Source organism: Belonocnema kinseyi, chromosome 4, assembly GCF_010883055.1.
Source record: "Belonocnema kinseyi isolate 2016_QV_RU_SX_M_011 chromosome 4, B_treatae_v1, whole genome shotgun sequence".
NCBI lineage: Eukaryota > Metazoa > Arthropoda > Insecta > Hymenoptera > Cynipidae > Belonocnema > Belonocnema kinseyi.
Genome location: NC_046660.1, coordinates 4149903 through 4164178, shown reverse-complemented (window position 1 = coordinate 4164178; position 14276 = coordinate 4149903). Strand labels below are relative to the sequence as shown.

The window sequence follows — 14276 nt, the reverse complement described above, 5'->3', positions numbered from 1 at the left end:
CATCAGTGGTGGTTTAGCAGATTTTTACGACAGTGGGGGTGTTATACACCCCCAATAACGAGTCTCCGCCTCCCGGGTGAAAAGCACCAATCAGCGCTCAACAACCCCTAACAACCCCTCAACCATTCTCGGATGCTAAGGGTCGTTCCCCGTTATTCCCGCAAATCTCGCTTCAGTTTCTCACTCGCCATCTCCCGAGCAATTGCAAATCCTCTTCTATTAGGATATTCAAGAAAATTATAGTCTTCGTAACGTAGTTCAGTACAAATCGGGGAAGAAGTTGGAGACTGTAACGCAGGTTCAGTACAGACTGGAGGAACTCTTGCGGTCTTGGAAGAAATCTTCAGCGTCTTAAGAAAGGGAATTCCCCTCGGTCCGGTCTCAAATTTTCAACTTCCGGAAGTAAAGCAAGTTCAAAGAGAAGAAATGGCAGGACCTTATCTTTCACCACTTGGGCCACAAGCGGATCTACTCACGGAATACATGTTTGGTCGTCGGCGCCAGGTCAGTGTAGGTTTCAACTTTTTTTAGTTTGATCCTCTTCCTCGAAAATAAATAACGTTCAATAAGATTTGAGTGAAGTTTCAGCGATAGCGAAATCGAGAATTAAACAAAAAGAGAGAATTTTAGGTATGATTTGAATTCTTGGATTGGAAACGGCGAGGGTCCAAACCTTTTTTAAGGAAAAGAATAAGCATTTGTATTTTTATCAAGTGTGACAATCTTATGAGGTACGTGATACCAAGAGAAAACATTGACTCTCATTAGGACACCCTAGTGCCTATGGGAAATATTTAAGGGTGCCTAGGGACAGTTTTTGAAAATTGGAAACGGCGCGAGTGGTTCTTGAGTAAACTGTAATACAATTTGGAAATGGTGGTATTGGTTTCTAGGTGCCTAAAGACAATTTTTGAAAGTTGGAAACGGCATGGGTGGTTCTTAGGTTAACTGTAAAACAATTTTAAAATAGTTGGGGTAGTTCTTAGGTCCCTAAGAACAATATTCTAAAGGTTGGAAAAGGCAAAGGTAGTTTTTGAGGGACAATTTTCAAAAGTTGGAAATGACGGGCGTGGTTCTCAGGTACCTAAAGAAAATTTTTAAAAGTGGAAAAAGCGAGGGTGGTTTTAGTTACCGAGGGACAATTTATGAAAGTTGGAAATGGCAAGGGTGATTCTTTGATAAACGGTAAAACAATTTTAAAATAGTTGGGGTAGTTCTTAGGTCCCTAAGAACAATATGCTAAGGGTTGGAAAAGGCAAAGGTAGTTTTTGAGTGACAATTTTCAAAAGTTGGAAATGACGGGCGTGGTTCTTAGGTACCTAAAGAAAATTTTTAAAAGTGGAAAAAGCGAGGGTGGTTTTGGTTACCGAGGGACAAATTATGAAAGTTGGAAATGGCAAGGGTGATTCTTTGATAAACGGTAAAACAATTTGGAAATATTAGGGGAAGATCTTAGGTACCTAAGGATAATTTTAAAAAATCGAAAAAGGCAAGGGTGGTTTTTGGGTAACTAGGGACCATTATAAAAGTTGTAAAGGATGCGAGTAGTTCTTGGGTATACTTTAAAACAATTTGGAAATGTGGGGGGTAGTTTTTAGGTACCTAAGCACAATTTTTTTAATTTAGATATAGCGCGGGCAGTTCTTGGGTGAATTAAAAAAATATTTTCTGGCTTTCAGGTACCTGGGGACAATTTTTCAAAGTTGGAAAAAGCGCGGGTGGTTTTTAAGTATCCAGGAACAATTTCTAAAAGTTGGAAACGGCTTGGATGGTTCTTAGTTGTTTAATGTTAATTTTTGAGGTTGGAAACAATGGCGTCGATTCTTAACTCCAAACTGGCACATCTCAAAACAATTAAGTACTTGTTACGTGGGGTCTTCTATACCTCAGCTCGGAAAATATCCAATAATTCTAAAAGTTATTAACCTTATTTTGAATCTGCAATTTTTTTAATATATTTAAATTTTCATTTTCATTTTGCCTCATAATTACAGAATTTTTATTTATCAATGTCAAAAAAGTTATTGGAAAATAAAAGAAAAAAGTTAAAGCCAGTTAAGGGTTCATTGAAATCTAAGAATTTTGGAATATCCGGACGTAATTTTTGAATACTTAGGGAGAATTGTTGAAAGTTGAAAAAACAAGAGAGGTTTCTGGGTGCCTATAGGCAATATTTAAAGGTTGGAAGACGTGGAAGTGGTTTTTGGTTCCCTAGGAAAATTTTTTTCTTGGAAACGGCAGGTGTAGTTTTCGGGTGTCTAACCACAATTTTGAACTGTTGAAATAATAGTTTTATTTACTAGATACTGACTACATTCTCCGAGAAAATTTAAAAAACATGAAATTTAAACAAAATAATCTACATGAAAGTGTCAAACTATAACAACAGCAACTTTTATTTTATGATGATGAATTGAACGCATTTTTTGGTACTGCTCGTCAAATTTGTTTACATTCATGGTAATTGCTTTTATTGATAAATTAAAAAAAAAACAATACTAAATATATTATAATGCGATAAAGAAAATGCATGAATCAAATTGGCCAAATTGGCCTGGATAAATCCTTTGAAAAGATGATTCCCTCAATTTACAAAAAAGGATTCTAAATCTAATATAAATTTAAAGTTGTAAGAATTTCTAGAAAGTAAATTTCAAATTTATCCCATTTTTGCAGCAGGGTGGTTCTTGGGTTCCTAAGGACAATTTCCGAGGGTTTGGAAAGAAGTGGTTCAGGAGGGCACAGGGACAATTTTAGAGTATTGGAAATTAGTTGGAACGGTTCTTGGATTCATTTGTTACCAAATATCCACTAGAATGTTACTAAGGATCTAGTGGCTTTTTAAGGAAATGATTATTAGGGAATTTGAACTTTCTACTAAATGAATGTCTACCGGGAAAAATGTTTTAATTTGAAAACAGGTGGGTGGTTTTTGGGTGCGTTTCCACAATTTTTTTAGACTGGAAACGGCGAAAGTAGTTTTTTGTACTTCTAGGAACAAGTTTTGAGAGTTAGAAATGGCGAAAGTGGTGTTTAAGTGTCTAGGGACCATTTTTTATAATTGGTAACGGCGTATTTCTTAGGTACCTAAGAACCATTTAGAAAGGTTGTAAACGACGCAAATACTTCTTGGGTGTATTTTAAAAATTTTGCAACCGGTGGGAGTGGTTCTTGGATGACTAGGGACAATAATTTTTGACGATTGGAAACGGCAGAGGTAGTTCTTAAGTGAACTTTTAAAATCTGGTTACTGTGGCTTGGTTCTTTTAGAACAATCTTTTTTAATCGGAGATGGCGAAAGTGTTTTTTGAGTGCCTAGGAACAATTTTTAGGATTGGAAACAACAAAAAAAGTTTTTAGATAAGTTTGGCCGGGGGTGGTGCTTGAGTGAATTGTAAAAAAATTTGGAAATAGCGGAGGTTGTTTTTGAACAACTAAGGACAGTTTTCAAAAGTTGTAAAAGGCGTGGGTAGTTTCTGGGTGGACACTATAACTTCCTGGCATTAACATTTACAAAAATTTCAGTGTGTGGTTACAAATATTCCTGAAATAATTGAAATAAATATTAAAAATTCACTTTCAATTAATTTTTTCAACCACAATTTTAGTGTAATTTTTTTCTCATAAAATGTTTAACACCGGCAGTAACAGTAAGGCCCAAATTTGATTTAAAAGATAAATACTTATCCTATTCAACAATTTTTGTAATAAATATGTATTTAACCAAAATAAAAAAAAATCAACATAACTTATCATAAAGTAAAATCTTATTTTTCATATTATGATTTTATGACGTCAATCTTCCCAGCTACAAATAACAGAACTGACATCTACATAATTTTAGAACGTCGACTACAAAACCTTCCTGCTTTGCTTAATTAAAATTCATATTAAAATATTATTAAATGACTACATTATTAGATTAATTATTAACCTAATAAATTAATAAATTTCTAAGTGATTATATAATCAATTAGTAGATTAACAAATTAATAAGTTTATAAATTAATTAATTGTGAATAATTCAATTAGTCAATTAGTACATCAATAAATCAATAAATTGATCAATAAATAACTCTATAAATAATTCAGTTAATGAATTACTAAATTAATTAATAAATTTACATAATTAATTGATCAATTAATTAATTAATTAATTTGCTGTAATTTATAGAAAATTTTCTTCGCGTAGATTAAAAACTTCCCTGGATCTAAAATAATTTCAAATTCATGGGAAAAATCTGATGATTTTGATGCAGAGACGAAACCGAACTACTTTCACGCCTCAACAGCTTCAAGAGTTGGAGTCCCTTTTTCAAAAAACGCACTACCCTGACGTTTTTCTGCGTGAGGAAGTCGCCCTCCGAATTTCTCTCTCAGAAGCTCGAGTCCAGGTAATTTTAACCTGTTTATTTTCTTCAATTCTTTTCATTATTCAATTACTACACTTTTAATAAACAATTTAAGTTATAAATAAATTCCTATTGTTTTGATCTTATTCTGAAGCATCATTTTTAAAAAATTCAAGTTTTCCTTTCCAATCGAATTTGAAATGCTGTTGTGAATTTGTTTATTGTAGGATTTTATTCTTATAAACAATTGTTGTAAACAAGTAGAGAAAATAAATTTTGCTATATAATATTGATCGAAGTAACTCACAGATTCATCCAACCGTAGCAAATTGTTAATTCTTAACATTTGGCTTAGTTATTTAACTGGATGAATAAAAAAGCTTTATTCTTTTTTGGATGATAAAAATTCTTTGTCATCTATTTGTTTTTACTTATTTGGTAAGTACGATAAAGCTATAGGAAAACAAAATTTCACATTTCACATTTTCTATTTATCCACTTATATTATTTATAACAAATTAAAATTTCAATAATTGACCATTTTCATTATTTAATTTAATAAGTCTAAGAAGCTACTTCAAACCATGTAAGCTCACGAAAAAGGTTTCCGTGAAAAAAGAAGGACAGTTATTTTTTTGTTTATAAAAATTATTTTTTACACTAAAATTCTACAACAGAAAAATAATTTTTTTTATTCTATGCTCAAGTCGTAATTAAAATTCATCAAAAAATGTCTGAAGAGCTGAAAAAATTTATTTTTTCCTTAAATAGTACTTTTTATCTAACATTGTTTAAATGAAAATTGTTGAAAAAGTAAAAAAAATTAATTAAATTTTTCTAAAAGGTTTGGTTCCAGAATAGGCGTGCAAAATGGAGAAAGCAGGCTCGCTTACAATTATTACAGGACGCATGGAGAATGCGTTGTTTGGGTTTGGGAAGTGCTGCTCCACTTCTTCTCAGGCCGCCGCCTCCGGGGGTGGATCGTCCTGACGTTTCACCGCCACCCCCACCGACTTTGTCCTCCCCACAAGTTTCGGCGTCTTCCGCCTCAGAAAAAAATTCTGAAAATGGGCCTATAACAGTACCAGCGTGTCGAGACTATCGAATTCTACCTCCACCTCATGGGTAAATTTTTTTTTAAACAATTCTAATTTATAGGTTGTAAACAACTGTTATTATTGGGGGTTTTTCAGCGTTAAATTAAGCATAAAATTAGTGCATTCAGCTTCACCTTTTAGAACAAAATACAGTAGAGTTTTGGAGAGTCAGTCCCCAGCATTTAAGGAACATTAAATAGCAGCGTTGCAATTATTTTGTAAAGCAATATTGCATTGCAAGATTGCAAAAATATTGCAAAGTAATATTACATATCGAAATTGCAAAAATATTGACAAGAAATTTTGCATGGCAAAATTGCAAAAAAATTGCGCAAATGTTGGTAAGCAACATTGATGCTGCTTCTCATCAACATTGCAAAAACAATGTAAAGAAATATTTCACAGCAACGATGCAATATTGCAATAGTAGTAATACTGAAAAGCAATATTGCATAACAGAATTGCAATATTGCATAACAACATTGTAGGTACATTACATCAACATTACTAAGCATCATTTCGTAGAAACGTCGTAGCAATATAGTAACGCAATATTGCAATTCAATATTACAGTAATATTTTAACCAAGTTTTTATTTCAAAATCTTATTAATTATTTATATTACCTGAAAAATGCAATTTTTTATTTTTTAGTTATCTCAGTAGCCCCATTTATTGATATTGTCTCAGAAATATATAGACTTAGTAAGTTTCATTTGAATGATTAGAAGTTTCAATTCCCGATAAAGTTTCTGCATTTTTATAAATTTTTATTAACAAAATAATATGGTGTATTTATTGTACTAAATTAATTCATAAAACTGGTATCTGATTCATTTTAAAAGTTCGAATGCATTACTTAACATACTTTATGATTAAAATGTGACAAACTAATATTTAATTAGACATATGCACCAAAGAACAATAATTGTTAATAATTTAATCATGTATGATGAACAAAATTCACTTTTTTGGCATCTCAATTTATGGAAATGTTTATTTTCTGCGGACTTGCTTCTTATTATTGGAATAATAAAACTTTTAAAGAACAGACTGTCATTCAGGAACATTTTTTATGGTTATAAACTATTTTTAGAAACAAATTCACTCATTCAACACTTATATGGATAGAAATTTTTCTTTTGTGCGTACAAAAAATCTTTGAAAGTAGGAAATTCAAATTGAAACAAATTTATTAGATGCAACTTATATTCATTAACTTGTTTATAATATTTTAATAACAATTTATACTTGCAATTATTTTGTTAGCCAATTTTGAACGAATTTTGAATAAGAATTATCATATACTTGAAGTTCTGAACATAAAGGTTTTCCTGATTAGACATATACAGGGTGAACGCGCTGGGGCTTACATGTACAGGGAACTTGAAGGCTATTTTATTTGCACAGCAGCAGGAGAAAAGTCATTCTACAGGGGCTTTTTTAAAATTCGCCCCTTTAAAGTTGCATTTGGATAGGCCATCCGGTGAAATCCGTGCATCTTTGGATCAAGTTTAGCATAGGTTTCATGATTGCCTTCTGAACTTCAAATAGATAAAAGTCTCAACAAAATGTAGGTTATGTTAAGTAGTAATTACAAATATTGAAAGTGTTCGCACGTAATATTTTATTCACTTTATTTAAAACATATCCTGTCTAATTATGACACACCTACTTTTTTAGGCAGCATATAAGCACTAGGTACAATTCACTTTTCGTCCAGTGGAAGTGCAAAATATCTACATTTCAGTGTATTTGTCACTCAGCAGCATTCCATAAATTTGTTCGCACAAAAAAAATCACGTTTCCTCTGCAGTCCACCTGTCTAACTTCATTACAAACTAAACACTTTTATTATTTGTAGTTACTACTTAACGTAACCTTTATTTTTTTTTACACTTCTTGTATCTATTTTAAGTTTAGAAGGCAACCGTGAAACCTATGATAAATTCGATCCGAAGATGCACGTATTTGCCTGAATTGCCGATCCGAATGCAACTTTAAAGGTGCGAAATTTAAAAATGCCCCTGTAGAATGGCGTCTCCCCTGCTTTTGTGAAAATCGGGTAGCATTCAAGTTCACTTTATATGTAAGCTCTAGCGTTTCCACCCTGTATATTATGAAATTATTATTTAACAGATTCATAAGCTCAAATTTCACAATATAGGCCCACCTGCAAATGAAATAATTTATGAATAAAAAAATGTATAATATTTATTTTTATTTGCAGTTGGAGCAACATTTTATTCTATTGAACGTTCAAAACTTCAGGTAGATGCAATTCTCTAAATTTGAAAACGCCCGGTTGGCTTTAAAATATTTTTTTGTAATCATCTAGAATTACAATTTTAATTAAAATTTTAGAAAAAATTCTCAAACGGTACAACATTTTCAACATTTTCGGATATAACTAAGAAATTCTTGAAAATTATAAACATCCTTCGACAATGTCGTTAAGGTGTCTTTACGATATCGTAAATAAGTCCTATGATCTGACGATGTCTTTACGATATCGAAAAGACACCGAAACAACATTGACATAGGATGTCGTAAAGTTGGCGTAAAAATATCGTAACGATGTCGTAAAAACGCCGCAAAATTTTGTGACCACTGAATCAATTTTAAATTATTTATTTAAAAAAGAAAACTGAAAACCAATCAAAAAACGTTTTTACATCTTTTTATTTTGGATTATCAAGTTTTAATAGGGCAATTCTGAAAGTGTGTTAAGAAAATGTAATTTTTTTATTCTTATTTTTGTAATTTCCAAGAATTTCGTAAATTACTGTCAAAAATTATCTACACGGCCAGCGCGAGTGACACTAAAAATAAGTCAGGAGTTTGAAACACAATAACTCGGTCGAAAGTTGTAAACGAAGTCTGAAATTTACAGAAGTAATCCTCGAAATCTTATATTTAATTTTATTTAATTTAATTTTAAGTTACTCTTCACTTAAAATAAAGATTAGATTTCAAAAATTACTTCCAGTAAACTTCAGAGGTTTACTATAACTTCCGATCGAGTTATCGGTTTTCAAAGTCATCAGCTATTATTAGTACGTGTAGCTCATTTCCGACGTTAGTGCAGTTAAATTTGAATTTTGGACGTTAAAAATAATTATTATTTTCTAAATTAATGATTTAATTTTGTTAATTTTATTTTCAGATATACAATGTCCTGTGATAAATCTCCAGAAAGAGTCAAGTGTTGCGGTTCACCGATAAGAAATTCTGGGAGCCCTTCCGAAAATGATAGCGCTGGGTTAATCATGAGAGAAAGACCTCAAGAATCTGAGATGGATCTTACAATTAAGGGTCCTCACCCTCCAAGACACCCACAAATAACATCCCTTTTTCATCACCTCAACACAAATTCACAAGTGGAATTAAGTCCATCTTCTCAATCTATGGACGAACCACTCGACGTTACACTTAATAGTAACAAAAACAATTAAATCAAACGTGAGATAATTATTTAATAATAAAAATAATCATACAAAATTATTTATTTATATTTATACACTAGCGTCGAAAATTATATCTACGGCTAGCGCAAGCAGCACAAAAAATTACTCACAACTTTGACAGACTATAACTCAATCGAAAGTTATATAAAATCTCTGAAATTTACAGGAAGTAATTTTTAAAATCATAGTTTTAATTTATGTTAAAACAAATTGAAAAATCTTTTCGCGTTCCCGTGTTATAAATAAGAATGTCCAAGGGTTGCGTAGATTTTGTATTGGCTGAAACTGGACACAACGCTTGGGCATTGTTATTTATAACTCGGGTTTTTCGTCAGATTTTTCCAGTTTTTACGTTCCAAATTAAAGGTAAGTTTTTGGAGATTGCTTCTTGTAAATTTCAGATTGTTGCTATAATTTTCCATCGAGTTATCATCTGTCAAAGTCATCTGTGATTTTCAGTGCCGCTCATGATAGTCGTGTAGATAATTTCCAACGGTAGTTCAAATTTTTAAAAATATTTATTTAAAATTAGATTTGAGAACAAGATTTAATCTTTCTTGCTTATCAGCAAAAATGTTCTGCATTGCATCACTTTTCATAATTATTTCAAAAACAACTAAATTGCATTGTATTTCTTTATTCTGATGCAAAAAAAGACACTGGAATCACTGAAATTTTAACAAAAATTTTAAGTTATATATTTTTTCAACTAATATTATTCGCGATTGATAGAATTTTTATTTTCAAATGTGATATGAGGAAAATAATTGTCGCTAAATTAGGTCAATCTTAAAATCTAAAACATTTTATTGTAAAAGATATTTTTTTATTATTAACTTGAAAAATTATTTATTCTAAACCGACACAGTTAAGATGAAAATTCTGGAAGCAAATAGTTTGTAGGCGCCACCTTTGTAAATATATATGTTGTGCAGCACATACGTAAGACGCATTGCTTAGAATTAGTCAAGTTCAAATTGAAAGCGGAAGTCAAAAATCACAAATTTGAACTATAATTAAATAATTAAGCGATAATTGAGCAAAAATATGTAATGCAAATAAATTTCTTGATTCGAGGAGTTTATCAATCATTTGTAATTCCCCACCAAAAATACTTTCATTTCTTCAGAATTCCTAATGCCAAACACTTAACATTTATTTATATAATTTATTTATAAAAAAAGATAAAATGAAAATTTTGCAACGTAATTTTGAGGGGAATGAAGAAATAACAATTTTTTTCTCTTATAATTATCGACTCTGAGTATTTGTTTAAATAACTTAATTATAAGATTAATCAAACTTTTCATTTATAAACATAACTGGTAACATAATTTGACAAAAGTTAGGGGGGAAAAACTATTTTTTCACCTTATAAATATTTTGACACTGTACATTTATTTCTACAATTTTTTTATAAGATTAAGTAAAAATAAAAAATGACAAATTATTTTTACTAAACATCCTTATCAACATAACTTGATGGAAAAAAATGTTCTTTTTCCTTATAAATACTGTCCCTGCGTATTGGTTTATATAATTTTATTATAAAATTAGTTAAAAATATAAAATAACCAATTTTCGTTACTGAGCATTCTTAGCAATATTATTTGTGTAAAATAAAAAAAAGGATTTTCTATCCTTAGAAATTCCGACACTGTATTTTTTTATATATAGTTTATTTAGAAAATTTAGAAATAATATGAAGTAACAAACAGTCATTGCTAAACATAGCTGGAAACATAATTTGAGGAAAATTAAGACAAAACTCTACATCTTTCCCTATATAAATTGCCGAAATTTTTCATTTATTTACATAATTTTTTTATAAAATTAAGATTAAATTAAGTTAAATTACTAAACACCTATTAATGTCAATAATAAGTATTCGTTTACTTGATTTGTTTATAAAATCTAAAAATCGACTGGCACAGATCTCTTTAAAATTTAGTAACAAAACTCGGTATTTTATAAAATAATAAAATTCGACAAAATGATATCAATACTCAAATTCATTTTTTATCATTAAAAATTTCGTTTTTATTCCAAGAGGAACATTTTTTTCTTTATTTCGAATATTATTCACTTCTTTTAATAATTATAATTTTTAAGATTACATCATTTTGAAATTTCCCGCGTAAAAGGCAGATTTACCATGATTAGAGGGCAGCAGTTTCTGACGTTTCTGATCCATCGACATATAGTACTGGACCGCTGGCTACGGCTGTCGGAAGTGGTCCAGGGAATAGAAAGAGATGATAAATCGAGAAAGTTACCTGTCCTTTTCTAAGGATGGCGATTGGTGCTTGGTCAGTTGATCTTTTTCTAATGAGAGCAAATGGAAGATGAGCAGACCCAATCATCATCCTTAGAAAAGGACAGGTACACTTTCTCAATTTTCTCTCTCTTTCTATTCCCTGGTCCACTTCCGATAGTTAGAATGTAAACGGTAAAATAATAATAATTTGATTTTACTCCTTAAAAAATGAATAATCAATTTTAAATTCAAAGGAGGGAGTTATTTTTTTTATCACAAATATTAATTTCAAATAAGCGTTCATGTTCATGCATGCAATGTTCATGCAATTTTTGGAAATTAAATTCAGAATGATTGAAAACTTGTCATCTTTTTTCAAAATTAAACAATTTCTCTGAAAATCTTCAATATTAATTTTTTAAAACTTTATAAATTATTTAACGTGTTTTGAAATTTTTTATATATTCTTTAAAAGTTAATTTTAAAAAATTCATCTTTAATGTTTCCAGAAATATGCAAAACATTTATTTACTCTCTTAAAAGCTCCCAACATTCTTAAAAAAAACTTCTATATTTTCTTTAACTCATCAAAAAAATACATTTTTTATTCCTTGAAATCTTTACAAGTTTTGAATTATTTTGAAATGAATTACAAAATTTTTCTTTACAATTATTTTTCAAAATAAAAACATTATTTCAACTTTCTTCTAGGAATATATATATATTAAAAATTTGTCATAAGAACAACCGCAGGATTTCACCGGGAGCGGGTGCTTATCTGAAAAATTGCACCCGCTCCCAATGAAATCGCAGTAAAATTTCAGCCACAACCACGTCTAACGACCGTGAGTTAGGTGGTTACAGTCTGTAACGGAATCAATACGACGATCCGGCAAAAGTTTCGTGCACTCTGAGAACACGGAGTGATCCAAGAACTACCACCTTCTGCATTTTTCCCGCAAGTGTTTTAGCATATTGTTGATACGCATAATTTATTTTCATTTTTTATAATTTCAAATAGCCGCGTAAACAACACAACAAAATTTCCAAAAATGTTTCCAAAAGTTAATAAAAAATTAAGTTCGTCCCATGCAATTGCCATTATTGATTAGCCCTCGACGTGCAGACATCTTACGAGCGGACGTCATAACTTCAAATACAAAATAGGGGAGTTCACCAGCCGCTAGAAAACGCTAACTATTCTACTCAAATTTCCGCAAAAACAAATTTTTTTGCCCGAGAACAACTACTATGTTAAAAGTTCATTTTTTTGTTCAAGATTTATCTCTTTGTTTGAAAATGTAACTATTTTTGCAAATTTTAGTTTTTTCAATTATTTCAATGAAATTTTAAGTATTCCTTTTTTTTGTTTTTGAAAATTTGTTTTCTTTTTTAGTGAAAATATCAATGTTTTGGTTGAGAATTTCATTTTTTGTTTTGGTTGACAATTCAACTGCTTTGTTTAAACACCTTTTTTATTCTATTTGGTAGAATATTATATTTATTTCGTTTTTATGTGGTGAAAAATTTAACGATTTTGTTAAAAATTCGTCTATCTTTATTAAAAATTCTTTTTTTGCTGTTGAAAATTTGTATTTTTAGTAGAAAATTATTTGTTTGAAAATCCATCTCTTTAGTTAAAAGTTTATTTGCTTTATTGAAAACTTTAATATTTTGTTAAAACTTTGTTCTTTTTTATTGTTAGTTATTTTTACTCAAAATATAACTATTCCTTTTTTTGTTAAAAAGTTATCTTTCTTAGTTTAAATTTTAACTAGGTTATAGAACATTTATGTATATGTACGAAATTATTCTTTTTCAATACAATATTATTCTTTTTGTTTTGTGAATAAATTTCTTTGGTTGAAAATTTAATTCTATTGTTGAAATTAAAATTTTTTTATTAATTTTTTTAACTACAAATTTAATTATTCCATTTTTGGTTTAAAAATTTATCTTTTATAGTTGAAAATATAATTATGTGATTGAAAGTTTATGTATTTTGTAACAAATTCGCCTCTTTTTGTTAAAATATTCTTGTTTAGTTGAAAACATTTCTTTGGTTGAAAATTGAACTATAATTTAAAAAAATTAATTTTTCATCTGAAAATTAAACTATTGCATTTTTTTAAAGTGTATTAATCTTCTTGTTTAAAAATTCATCCTTTCGTTTCAAATTAAACTACTTTATTTTTGTTTCAAAGTCCATCTTTATCAGTTGAAAATTCAACTATTGGGTGAGAAGAAAGGGAAAGTTATGGAGCCACGGATTTTAAAACTTTTTTTAAATAAACAATAATTAACTATAAACTTTTACTTCTAATTTGTATAAAAATAATATTTGGCATTTATCTGATTTAAATTTTACGCGGTACTCTTACTATGATGATCGCGTATCCCGCGCTCATCTAGTTATGGGATCATGTAGAACTCAACCCCTTTTGCATGGTAAAGAAGAACACCGCCTTACCATAAAGGCCTAATCGCTAAATTTAAAATTATATTTCGCAATTTTTATTATTGTTCTCAAACTCTCTTATTTTTCTTTTGGCAAAAACGAGACAGGCGTGCGACAAGCCGAGAAAAGAACCAGAGAGCCTGTTTCTTTTGTCTGGTAAATGAATGCACTTAGTGTAAGTTAGCACATAAGACCTTACTTAATAGTTCCTATAGATGAGACAGATTTTCTGAGAAACATTTTTAATTTATATTGTATTTTGTCTAAAGTGTTCACAAGTATAAAATTTAACCCTTTTAAGAATCTGTCTCTGGAAAAAGTACTTCTTTTAATAAAAAGTTGTTGCTTTAAAGAAACTGACAGTCAGTCATAAAAAAGCTATTTAATTAGTTTTTCTAAGGAAAGAAGGGACCAAGACGCTAAAATAAATATTCCGTCAACGAAAACTGAAATCGTTTCCCATCGTTTTTTTTAAAGGAACACTAATAAAATAAGAAACTTCTCGGATCTCTGGTGAGTTCCGAGATAGTTTCACTAAAAAATTTCATAGTACATTCAAGCCCTTAGTAATTTAACAACTAATAAAATATATAACAGAAACCAATTTTCATTCCCTTCTTTCCTTGGTCAGACAGTTATGGTCAAC

At 29.9% G+C, this 14276-nt stretch overlaps 1 protein-coding gene across 1 annotated transcript; it reads left to right on the top strand.

Moving 5' to 3' along the window:
- Positions 1-212: 212 nt before the first annotated feature.
- Positions 213-9481, top strand: LOC117171706 (paired mesoderm homeobox protein 2-like). Its single transcript, XM_033359259.1, has 4 exons — positions 213-504; positions 4260-4394; positions 5197-5477; positions 8615-9481. The coding sequence occupies exons 1-4, from the start codon at positions 427-429 to the stop codon at positions 8901-8903; spliced, it is 783 nt and encodes a 260-aa protein (XP_033215150.1). The 5' UTR covers positions 213-426; the 3' UTR covers positions 8904-9481.
- The last annotated feature ends 4795 nt before the right edge of the window (positions 9482-14276 follow it).